The sequence below is a fragment of the Poecilia formosa genome, unplaced genomic scaffold (assembly GCF_000485575.1).
Source record: "Poecilia formosa unplaced genomic scaffold, Poecilia_formosa-5.1.2 Scaffold2214, whole genome shotgun sequence".
In the NCBI taxonomy this organism is placed as follows: Eukaryota; Metazoa; Chordata; class Actinopteri; order Cyprinodontiformes; family Poeciliidae; genus Poecilia; species Poecilia formosa.
The window spans coordinates 77,333-90,000 of record NW_006802153.1 but is presented as its reverse complement, the minus strand read 5'-3'; the positions used below and the strand labels follow the sequence as shown (position 1 = coordinate 90,000).

The following is a 12,668-nucleotide window of genomic DNA, read 5'->3' as shown; positions in this document are numbered from 1 at the left end:
GTGTCCCCACAGAGGTGGTCGGTTGTGAGAGGGTTTGGTGAGCAGTAACGCATTGGTCTCTTTGGGTGTCCAGGTGGACATCTGGTCTTTAGGCATTATGGTGATCGAGATGGTAGACGGAGAACCCCCTTACTTTAACGAGCCCCCTCTGCAGGCCATGAGGAGGATACGAGACAACCTTCCCCCACGGCTAAAGGAATCCCACAAGGTACGGAAAGAAACAGTTCAGGGCTATTCAAGAAAAGATGGAAGTACGTGGTGATAAGTTCAATGGTTGGTTGTTTTGTTTACAGCTTTATTCGGCAACATTTAACAATTGGGTTTGCAGAATTTGACTCAGACTCAACAAAATTGGGAATAACAGTAACTGAAGTATGGTAATGGTAATCAATATGAAAGTGATTAGGAGAAAATGGAAAGTGACACAAAAATATGCTAATCAGTGCACAATGGAATTATTTAGCTGCATTTATAAACCTTTATAAATGCTTTTGCAACCTTTAGGTCATATTGGATGTCGTCATCGCAAATTGTAATGTAAAGTCTACCTTAAATTGTGCAGCCCTAGTTGTTAGGTGAATGATCGAAACTAGAACTTCATCCACATTCAAATGAATCTTTCATTAGCTCTACAGTTTGTTCCCTACTTGTTGAGCTAAAACAAATCTAAACAGCTCTTTTCTAGTCACTGAACATTCTCTCGCAAGTGTTTCTAACTTTTGAAAAACGTAATTAGCCTACTGCAGTTTACTTTGCAGTAACTCAAAAAGCTAAAAATAAACACAAGCGTGTCGCATCCTGCAGGTATCGTCGGTGCTGCGGTCCTTCCTGGACATGATGCTGGTGAGGGAGCCATCGCAGAGAGCCACTGCCCAGGAGCTCATCCAGCACCCGTTCCTCAAGTTGTCTGGACCGCCGTCCTGCATCGTTCCCCTCATGAGACATTACCGCCATCGTTGATCTCCTGGCCTAATCGCGTCCTCTTCCACACTAAAAAAAACAGCAAAAAATCACATGCTTACTCACCCCCCTTAAGGGTGGCACCGCCTTCACCCAGTCAAAACAACCTACTGCGTGATGGCCCGCCACTAACACCTGTAACCGTAAACGTAGATTAGCTCGAGGAATATTTAAGAAGTATGTTTAAAAAACACACGCACACAGAAAAGAAGAAGGAGAAGAAGAAGGAGAAGGAGCTATCGGGACGTTCTGTTGAAGCGTGAGCCGGTTCGCGACGCTGCACTCTTCTTTCTTCCTAGACTCAAGAGTCTCCAGCTGCACGTAGACTCATAGTAGCCATCAGCCTTCCACAGCTTCTGAAGGGTGCGCTGAGTTGCTGGCGAGGCAGAAGGACCTAAGTGACCCCCGCTGCTTCAAAGCAGAGCAGCAGAGGGCCAAACAATCAGTGTGAAGAGAGAGGCTTCTGACCGCCATCGGTCCATCATTTAGAGAGGGACAGGCTGCGTCCTAGCAGCCGAGGCTAGCTCCGACAAGGTCACTCACATCCCTCTCTCTTCCTCTCTCTCTTCTCTCTCTCTCTTTCTCTCTCTCTTTCTCTCTCTCTTTCTCTCTCTCTCTCTCTCTCTCTCACACACACACGTCAAAACGCGAAAATGTATTTTAGAAAAACCTGTAACATTTTCTGTACAGTTTTGATAATTTGCAGTATTTTATCGTGTCGTAACTATTGTGATATGAGCAGTATTAAATAGAATTTCTGCAGAGATCTTTCCTACTGTTTATAATCCAGTTTTTGCTTAAAGATATAAGAGATATTCCAAATAAATCCAGCTAAACCTAACTGTTACTAAAAGTACTTAATATATTTATGATTTCAACATTTGTAGACAGAACTTCCATTAAATGTTTGAAAAAAAAGGGTAATGTCAGAATTTTCTATGACATTTTGAAGTATTTATTTATTTATTTATTGGATATGGGGTGATATTTTTATTTGTAGTGTGGCCTTTTTTTCTTTTTTTTTTTTTCTTTTTTTTTATTTTCTTTTTATTTTATTCATGTTTTCTCCACGATTCTTAATGCACTTGGGCAAAAACAGTGATATCAGTTGTTATGTAATCCAAGCAATACCCCAAATCTATTTGTAAAACCATCAAGCCCAGCTTTTATGATACTGTAACACCATGCATTTCAATGTAGCACAGATTGTATGGATTTGGCAACAAAAAAACTGAAAAAGAAGGATATTCCTTGCCTTTTCTTATTTTATTTTTCTTTCATATTAGGTTAATGAGTTTCCTTAACTACTACTTCGAGTTAGCTTCACACAGAGATCAGGATGCTGACAAAAAAAAAAAAAAAAAGTTTTATTTTTCACTCGCATCCTCACCCCACCTCCGTCTCTTGTCGTCACTGGAACCGTGCTGCCATTCTCATCTCCAGTCGAACCAGAGCAACAGTGTAATCCTCCTCCCTACATCCTCTTTACCCATCAGTCACTGTGATATGTACATATGACTGTGAGCGTGAGTCTGTGTTTGTCGAAGAGCAAAAGAGTCGGAGCGTACGTGTCTCTGTACAGCATCTGAAAGCGTGTGCCTGCGTGTCGTGCGCCCGCCCGCTAATCCTCGACACTGGGTCAGCGTCTGAATGAGTATACACTTATTTGTGGTTTTGGCTTGTACAGTGATATTGCATGTTTGTTTTCAGTGAAGCTGGTTTCAATTAAAAAAAAAGAAACGCACATAAAAAAAACATCAAGTTGTGTTGCATGGATTTTTCTTTCATCGCCTTTTCCGATCTACCGTACTTCTCTCTCGGTGTCTCATATCAATCAGAGATGATTTTTGTTGTCGTTTATCAGCACACTGTCGGTTTGCTCCGGGGGAGCTTTGTTCAGTCATCATCAGTTTTTCCTCTGTTTTTTTTTTTTTTTTTAAGTCTTTCATGTTCTCTAAATTCAAAAGTTCTCATTTTAAGCGACTCCACCCCAACTTGGCCGCTTAGGAGAGAAGCAAAACGACACATCCATGGATTGGGGTTGCTATAATATATTATGTTTTTGGTCTTTCTTTCCTATAAGCCATTTCCCACTGAAACACAGTAATGGGATATTGATTTAGTTCAGACAAAGAATGAAGCTTCTTTTTCAGAGAGGAAGGCCTGAGCCCAGGGAGCGAAAAGATGAAAAGTATGTGGGAAAGGGCGGCCACAGTGAACCTTTTTAGATGTTGTTAAACACGTTTAAATGTGTAATTAGGATAAAGCCAGATTGGATTCAGAAACCATTAGTATGCTCCGAATCAATCAAAAGAGTGAATTGTTTTCCTTTTCAGGGAGCTATCTATGTTAGACTGAAAAGAAATTACTATGGGAACTCTGTTTACGCCTCATGATTCAGAACTGATGAAAATCAACTAAAAAATTTGACAGTTTCATTAAAAAATAAGTCATAAATCCACAAACAAACTTCATTAAAACACTACTTTTAACCCAACAATTTACATATTAAAATAATACTGTATGAAACTTATGGGTTACTCTGAAGCTCGTAAGAGTGTACCTAAAATGAATTAAAGAATGACGATTAAAAACCCAAGCTGACAGGCTGGGCAAAGACTCTAACTCTTGAAGAGCTGCTGAGATTTGTATTTCTGGGTTCTGGATTTAACGGAAGAACTACTTGAATGGAGGAGCGGCAAGAGGAAAGCCATTTCCAACCTGGAAACCTCCAGTTAAGGTGCTTTGGTCATACGAAAACACAAGGAAACTTTCTGGCCCTCTTGCAAAACACGTTGTGGAGGAGAATTAACATTACACCTCAACTTTGAGACATCACCTCTGTAAAACACGGTTGTGGCAGCAGCAGGCTGTGGGAAAGCTTTTCTTCAGCAGGTAAAAGGAAGCTGGTTGGAGTTGATACAAAGACGGATGGTGCTAAATATACAGCACAATAATGGAGAGATAATAAACTCTTTAAGGGTCCTAAAGGCTTGAGACTGGGGCAAGGTTTACCTCTACATCTTTCCAGAACATACAGCCAAAGATACAATAGATCAAAGCATGCATTAAAAATGAACAATCCAACCAAGAACTTTTGTCATAAATATTAAAACTGAGAGTCATACATGATTTCTGTCCATTCTAATCTTGAGAGATTGTACAAAGACTGATGGTAGAGAGCCACGTTATTCTCGTATCACTTTACAATTAAGTTATTTGTTTATAGGGTTTAAAGAACTCATGGTTCTCATGAAGGCGTATCATTTCGACGCGGGAGGTCAAATTTTCAGACGAAGAACTGCTGGTTATCGGCGCAGTGCAATGACGTCATATTAATGAGATGACGCCTGTGAAGTTCACTGTGAGCGAGTCAGACGGAAAACACCCAATATGTCGACATATGAATTGCAGCAATATTCTTTTAGCAAAAACTATTTAATATACAGTATCTGCAGCTTCATTAATATACTTTTGAGTGTAAAGATTTTACGTGTTTTTCAAGAGAACCAACTCAAGGTGAAGTAAGTTGAAGGTGAGGCTTTTGTCTCTGTTAACATGTTTAACTTTTTTTTTTTTTTTTCTAATCCAGTAATTGACGGCAGGACCGTGCTGTCTCTCGTAATTGACGCAGTTTTGTATTCTGGACACATTTACAGTGGGTTAAACAAACGGAACGTCAATTGGAGGCTAAGCTACTGGGTGAAACCCGTCCGCTGGACCACAGGTGAGGTTAATTGCTCTAAGGAATGTGTAGTTTTGTTTTTAGTTTTTGCTAATTATGGCTACATATGAAGGGCGCGAAGCTTGTTTTTTGTTATCGGGTGACGGTGGTGGCTGAATTAATTTGAGTTGTGTGTGTTTGTGTCTCATTGTGTTCGTAGCGCAGTGGGTTTACTGTACCTTTAAATGTTGCCATAGCAATATTTTCGTTTTTTAACTATAAAAACGTCAATTAGACTTTATGTTCTTTCATATCTATTACAGTATCATTTTTAGTTGTCTTTTTTTTTAAATGTTTTCTTTTGCATGAAAGACTTGTACTCTGTTGGAACAGGGACATTTATTATTTTATTCGATAAAGCAATGCTAAAGTTCTCATGTCAGAATTTACAAGATTATGAAATTTTATAGAAGGTCAGGCACCTCTCATGTAAAGATGGCTATTTGTAATTTGTGTTTCCAATAGTAAAATATTCAGTGAGTTAAAAACTTTAGTAAATGGCTTGGTGGATATGTTGCATGTGGTTTATGAAATGTTGAATAAGTCTTGGTGATATACATGGTGTTTTCAGTTAGACTTTTCCTGGCTTATATTTTCCTCTCAAGACACAGACTTGGAGGAAATCAATACTTCATCCTGGCAGTGTCTTCTCTGATATATGTATCAGTCAACGATTCCAGTTAACCTGCATTATTTATTAGCTAGTTGTGTCAAAGATCTCGATCTGATAGCTGGACTTTCTCTCTCGTGGTTTTCTGCTTGATGGAAGAATTCATGGATTCATTAATTACATTAAGCAGCAAAGAAGCGCCAAAAACATCACTCTACCACCACCATGTTTGGCTGGTGGAGTAAAGTTGTTTTTCTGAAATGTCAGATTTATGCCAAGTTTAACATGACGCACAACTGATAGGAAGTTTCACTTTGTTTTCAAGAAGTCTTTAGCAAATGTGAAGTGGGTCAGCAGTGGTTTTGGCCTTTGAACTCTCCCATGGTTGCCATGTTTACACAATCTCTTTGTTACTGTTGAGTCATAAACACTGACCTTAACTAAAGAAGTGAAGGCTGCTGTGCTTTAGATGGTGCTGTTTTGTGAGTAATTTTGATGCTGGTAATTCTTGGGAAGGTTTTACAACTGCTCCATGTTTTCTCCTGTTTTTTATAATGACTTTCACCATGGTCAGGTGTAATCCCACAGCTTAATTGCTACGTAAATTTTAATAGACTGATGGATGTAATTGACTTTGTGTCTCAGATCGGAACATCATGGGATCTATCAGCCTGGTTAATGTTGTCTGTCTGGACTCTAGTAAAGTCCAGGCAGAAAATTTGAAATTGGAAAAATGTGAATCGAAAAAAAGTCATAACTTAAAAAGAAAGTTATGACTTTCTTTTACATATTGTGGTATTGTTTTGGACAGCTTTGTCCCCTTAGTTAAAAAGGCATGATTTGAAAACTTTCTGTAACTACTCAGGTTAACTTTGTCTGAAAATAATTTTTTTGATGTGAATAACTTCAAATAAGTTATTCTCCCTTTACAGGAGTATTTCTCCCTATAAAGGGAGAAATACTTTTTTTTTTTTTTTTTACAACATTCCATTGAATTAAAATATATTCCATGCAATAGCTGATAGTTTGTGTAGTGTGATAAATGCTGAAATAGAATAATTTGGTAATTGTGTATCCAGCAATTTATTTCAAACAGAACAGAGTACTGCACATGATTGCATCAGCAGAGATTTATGCATAGACTTTCACTCTAAAAATAATATACACACATTTTTATTAACCTCTCCACATTTCCATAAATACTTATTCTGACTTTTTTTCTCAAGTTTTGTAAGACGTTTTGTATTTGACTTTTTTGTTTTTTATATACATCTTCCTTTCGTTGATCTGTGCCAAGAATAGGGTCTGATGCCCAGGCAAAACTGCACTGTACACTACAAGACAGTCCACTGTCAACACTATGGCTGCATTCTGGATGTATGAGCACAGAGATGAGAACCAAAAGAAAGGAACAAAGTTTACAAATACAGATGGATTCCAATAGCAGCAAATTCAAACAGAGAAAGAGGGAACAGGGGAACAAGGAATTTAGAAATGTTTTGAAAGACAAGTTAGATCAAACATTGTGCAAGTTACAAACCATCTTCGTTAAAGTTTTTTTTGGGGAAAAAAATCCAGAAAATTCAATTCACTTTATTTGAAACTACGTATGGCACAATCCAGCAGTGAATTTAACTAGATTTGGGTGGGTTTACTCTCCAATTACACTCATGCTATGTCCCAAACTGTCTAAATAACTTGTAATTTTAACAGTTCAAAAGCATCGGAAAGTGCAGACTATTCGCTTTTTCCAATCAAGGACGTAGTCCAGTGTGGGGGACGCAATCCTCAGGCCCAGGACTTTGAGGAGACAAATCTGTCATGAGGAGAGCTTTGTAGGGAGTCGGGGGCGCCGCCGATGCGTCACTTGACTACATGTTCTTGTACATAGAGCGATCTCTTGGGAGCTGTGGCTGATTCGCTGTCAGTTTGAGGTGGAAGTGGTAGATGGTGAGTGTGATGATGATTATTAGACCAAGAATGAGGCCCAGGATAAGGGGGAGGATCTCCTCTAGGTGCTCCCGCTGGTCTGTGATGCACTTATAGGCTGCAAAGAGAGGAAAACACAGGAGCAAAATGTAGAGACGGCAATATTTGTAGAAATCTAGTGCTTTGAAAGCTTGTTTGGATTTCCTTTGTGAGGGTTAGAGTTGGGCCAGGTTTTGGTCTGTGTTTTTTCACACGTTGAAACAAATTTGTTTGAATTGCAATTTTTTTTAAATTGGTATTGAAATATTGTATCCCTATAAATGATTCAGAAACTTCAAGTTTCTTTTAATTGAACCAAACTGTTAAGACATAAAGCTTGTTAGTTAAAGGATGCTTCATTGCTGCTGTATTGACCAAAGTAGTAGGCCTGTCACGATAAACAATAAATCAATTAATGGCATGATGAATGAAAATTATCGACCTCATTTTAATTTATCGGCTTTATCGTTTCTTCCTGCCTTTTTCTCTTTCTGTTGATGACATTGAATGAAAAAGGGCTCAACTCCGGTGCTCTCCACTGACCCCTTCCTTCCTAATTTTCTGAGTGTAATGTCCAGTTCACACTACACGATTTTGGAATTGTTGGCTGATCGTCTGCCCATTTTCAAAACCTGAGACACACTAGCTGACAAAAAAAATTGTAAGAATAATGGGTTCGATCGTGCCGAGTGTGGTGTCCAACCACAAAACAAGAGCAGCACACCCACACATGAACCGATTTCTCTCACCGACATTCAGATTTCAGACAGAAAATTCTGTAAAAACCCACTATATCACACGTGAATTGAATTGTCTTATTATTATAACCTATTATACACGTTATTATAACCTATTATACACGTTAACGATGAACAGCTGAAAAGTTACCGGGTATATCAACCGCGGTAACAATTTCGCTCCATCTCCTCTCCTTGTCATTTCTGTGGCTATTCCCCTCACGTAATGTTAAATAACATTGTTTCCAATGTCCGATGGACTGTTGCGCCGCGTCAGCTGTTTGGGATTCCCCTCCGTGTTTTCCCTTCAGAAAGCACGGAGGGGATTCCACGCTTTCTGATTGGCTACCTGTCACATTGAACAGGCTGTGTTCTCGCTCCCTATCGGGAAAAGCCACACACGCCGCAGTGATAAACTGGCCAAGACAATCCAACATGTTGAATTTGCCTGACTTAGATCGGAGCGGTCCCGACATTCTACCTACTGGACCCGATCAGTCGTAACACACCACGACTGATCGTGGTGTGTTACGATCGAACACACTACGGGATGATCGGTTACGATCGTTGGACGTTCTAAGATTGTCGAAAGCGGAAAATCGGGGCAATAAATAAATAAAATCTTGTAGTGTGAACTGGGCTTAAGGGAGGAGTGAACTATTGCATCAGGTAGTGGGATGTGCCCATCTTCTCTATCTAAATCTCTTGATTACTGAAGGGCAAGATGGTGTACAGACTTTATAATCTGTACTTTTTTGGTTGAATGTAGTTTTTATTTCCACTTTGGTTTTATGTTGTGTTTAGTTTTTATTCAAGTGCATTTTTTGTCAACAGAGACGGAGACCATTTTACTTTAGTTTTTGGTTGTTCTGTTTATTTAGTTTACAGACGGACAGTTCCACTGTTTAGTGTACTTTTGAAAATAAAGTGCATCTATTTTTGGCAGGATATTGCTTGCATTATTATGTCATTACCATTACATCAGTTAAAAATGGTCTTCAAACAATATTATCGTTTATCTCAATCATTTTTGAGACAATTAATCGTCCAGCAAAATTGGTTATCGTGACAGACCTAATTCATAGTACTTGAACTTTTCTACTTTGTCATGTTGCAACCAATGACTTTTTAATTTTAATTATATTGTAATTATGTGAAAGATGAGGATAAGTACATAATGGAATGCACATGGCTGTGGATCTCGGTACCTCCTTCAATTACCACAAGCCTCTTGGGTGCTTCTCTGATTAATGTTTCCAATATTTAGGTGGAGGTCACCAAATTTTTGTTTTTAAAAGAATTTGAAAACCTTTATGTTGATCTGTCACATAAAATCCCAATAAAATACATTAAATTAGTTTGTGCTCAGAAAAAGCTAAAGGGTTATTTTGCAACAATATAAAGCATTTTCTCCTTTACACAGTGCATTTTTAAGAACTGCTAGGTGGTTCAGAGTAAGGAGGACACTTAAGCTCTGCTGAGAATAGAGTACAGTATGCATATGGGGTCTGAAGTTGAAGGTGTTTCTCCCCGTGGACAGCTGTAATGCACACAAGGAGAAAGGCAGTGAAGCTTAGCCCAGTACAGTTTACTGCAGCTGAGGCCACATGATTCCTCCAAGGTGATTGGACAATGAAATGCACGCAGTGTTCCTAAAAGCTGCATCCAGGGCACAGATACCATAAAGTCCTAATGACCTCAACCTCTTTCCTTTCAGTCGTCCTCCCGCTGCGCCTATTGTCTCTTGTGCATCCCCAGCCTGTTCTTTTTCTCATTTCACCCTACATGCTCCCCATACTGCAGCAATAACCTGCCTCTCCCCTGAGATTTGGACGTTGGAAGAGACGTACAGCTCACCCCCCAGGATTTCTCATTACCGTCTTCATCTGTTGTTTGTCTACAACACGAGCAAACAAAAAGCTGCTGAATGTCTTTGTCTGTCCTTACGTGCGCTGAAGATGAAGTCCGAGGCGATGTCAAAGGGCTGGATCTGGATGTCGTACATGGAGAACGTGATGCCCTTCTGGTGATCGCTGGAGATGAGGGTGACGGTCTGCTGAGCCATGCACACATAGGAGTGCCCGGCTGGGGTCACCAGGGCCGAGAGCTTGTGGGTGCTGGCTGTGTGCTTTCCGGCTATAGACCCAGAGAGATGAAGGACTTTTTAATAAAACGAAACAAATGGCACTGTTGCGTGTTTTAAAAGTGTTTGTTTCAACAGAATGTTGAAATAAAGTTGTAATAGTTTAATGTCAAGGGGAAAACACAACAAAACGATTCAAATAAGATTTTTTTTATATTAAAATTACTACTTGGATTTTTCTGTTAGACATTTTGATAAAAACAACGATGATGATACGGCCAGCACTAACTGTAAAATATAAATTAATACAAAGAAAATTGTTAAAAATTTATGTTTCACATTCAAAAGCTTTGATTAAAGGTTTTTATGTTCTGAAACCTTCCAGTGGTATGTAAATAAATGTCTGAGAACTTCCTAAATCTCCGCATGAGTTCGTCCTTAACTCCACCCGATGGACTGCAGAATAAATGCGGCCAAGCTGCGATCACAGCAGTGGGGCCGGAGGCTGTGAAGGAGCCGCTGTGTTGTGCTGCTGCGGAAGGGACACTCACGGTTGTATGCGTTGATGAAGTGCGAGGTCTCCGAGGTGTCGTAGACGAACTGGATTTTGTTGATCTTCCACACCTCAATACCCTTTTCGCGGAACTCCTAGATAAAAACATGCCAGAGTGGATTGTGTCATCCAGGACCTGACATTCCCAAGTGCTCAAGAATACAAGTCCAGTTGCTTCCTGCTCAAGCACTCAGGAATGCAGGAGTCGAGGTTGGCGTGTGGAGATTTCTCTACAGGTTTTCGTCAGGAAATTATTAAAAAAGTAACCTTTTCTATTTTTAATCATCATAAAAAAAGTTCACTACTCTGTTTTATAGTGTATTTTCTGTTTGCCGTTGATGCACCTTGGAGAAGTAAATGCGGAGGATGTAGGCGTTGTTCTTCCAGGAGATGTGGATCTCTGAGTCGGTGCTCCCACATTTCCCCTCGATCTCTGCCCCACGGGGCAGCGTGAAAGAAGCCTGCTCTGTGATGAGCTATAAATAAATAAATAAAATAAAGACAAGTTGCACACTGTATTAATAAAATTGGTCTGTAATCTCTAAGTGGCATAAGTAACCTTTTTTTTTAAGTTCAGCATTTTATGCACTGCTGCAAAAACTGCTTTTCATGGTTGCAATTTAAATGTATCCACAAATTTATCGTAACATGAATTAAGATAAATTTGAATATATCATTTTAAAATATAATTTACTCTAGGTTTCAGTGCGTCAGGCTTATTTTAAGCACAACTTGATCCAGAAAAAAAAGAATCTTGAACAGTTTTATGCAGCGTTCATGTTGTTTTTCTCTTATTTTGAGAAGCTAAAACGAGAATTAAAATGCACGCGAGGGAAATCCTTACGTCTATCCCATTAAGCGCGAGCACGTCATATGGCACGAGGAATTTGGCGGCGAACTCCACCATCAGGCACGTCGTTCCGTTCTCGCGGACCGCGAAAATGGCTTTGTCCGGGTTATCCGAGAGCCCGGACAGGTTCTCCCCCTCCTGCTCTGCCAGCGCCGCGGGCAGCGCTAGCACACCTGATAACAGCAGAAACACACCCGGTGGAGAAAAGAGCCTGGTGTCTTGCCGGGCAATAAATGGTTGGCACACACTCATGCGCACAAGCAGCTGCAAAACATGCAGAATCAGCAGAAAACAGAAGGACTGATCAGAGGTTAGTAGAGGGTTGAAGTCAACATCTACATAACACTAAAAGTAAAACCTGCAACGTCAGGGGAGCAACAGCTCACCCCTCAAACGTCAGTTTGCAACACTTTAGCAAAAAAAAAAAATTGCCAACTCATGAAGATGAAAGAACACATGCACCTTATGAGGCACGCATACATGCAGTTGTTGCATGCGCGTGCACGTGTTCGCTCCGCAGAGAGTAGTCACGACATTCCGACAGACACTCAACACACTCACGCTCTTACCACACACACAGAGCAGCAAAAGTCCAGCGCTCTCCTTGGTGCTGAAACTGAGCCGCCCCATTGCTACCAGCTTCCCCGGCGCTGGGGGAAAAAAAAGGGGGGCTGACTGACTGGGCAGTCTGGGCTGAACCCGCGAAAAGAAAAGAGAAACGCGGACAGGGAGGGGAGACTGAGAAAGAAAGAAAGAAAAAGAGACAGGGGGGTGGGGAGGAGAAGGAGAGGAAGTGAGGGAGAAGGGCTGTCTCTTCTTAGCGCCAAGAAGTGACGCTCAGATGATCGTGAATGCACCAAACGATGCCCCGAGATTGGCTGCGAGATCCGGCACCAACGAGTTCCATCTGTCCGAACCGACCTCCTCACTCCTTCAAGGTGGACAGGTGTCAACCCGGTGACAACTGCAAGTCCGAACCACCTCTACATGTCATCAGCCACAAATAAGGATCCTTCTTCGTTGAAAGTCAGAAACCTATCTCCTGCGAGGCGGTGGTGGCAGCTACTCCTGCAGTGCCGTAGTCTCCATCTCTGCGGTAGCAGCTGGAGGTTCAGCTGAAATGATGCATGTCTAGAGGGAAACGCCGACAACTCCCCCTCTCTCCCTCCCCTCCACTGAAAAC

General features: G+C 40.6%; 2 protein-coding genes across 6 annotated transcripts in view; one reads left to right on the top strand and one right to left on the bottom strand.

The window, feature by feature from the left end:
* The window catches only part of pak5 (p21 protein (Cdc42/Rac)-activated kinase 5), a 69,928-nt gene extending 67,213 nt beyond the window's left edge, over positions 1-2,715 (top strand). For all 5 annotated transcript variants that reach the window (XM_007544772.2, XM_016667696.1, XM_016667697.1 and 2 more), the window contains 2 exons: positions 74-208; positions 805-2,715. In XM_007544772.2, the coding sequence (XP_007544834.1) occupies positions 74-208; positions 805-960 (291 nt within the window). In that variant the 3' untranslated portion in view covers positions 961-2,715. The remainder of the gene's footprint in view (positions 1-73; positions 209-804) is intronic.
* A 3,638-nt stretch (positions 2,716-6,353) lies between these two features.
* Positions 6,354-12,657, bottom strand: lamp5 (lysosomal associated membrane protein family member 5). Its single transcript, XM_007544771.2, has 6 exons — positions 12,055-12,657; positions 11,480-11,658; positions 10,980-11,111; positions 10,634-10,730; positions 9,947-10,135; positions 6,354-7,341 (listed from the first exon to the last, which is right to left on the bottom strand). The coding sequence occupies exons 1-6, from the start codon at positions 12,113-12,115 to the stop codon at positions 7,166-7,168; spliced, it is 834 nt and encodes a 277-aa protein (XP_007544833.1). The 5' UTR covers positions 12,116-12,657; the 3' UTR covers positions 6,354-7,165.
* Between the last annotated feature and the right edge of the window lie 11 nt (positions 12,658-12,668).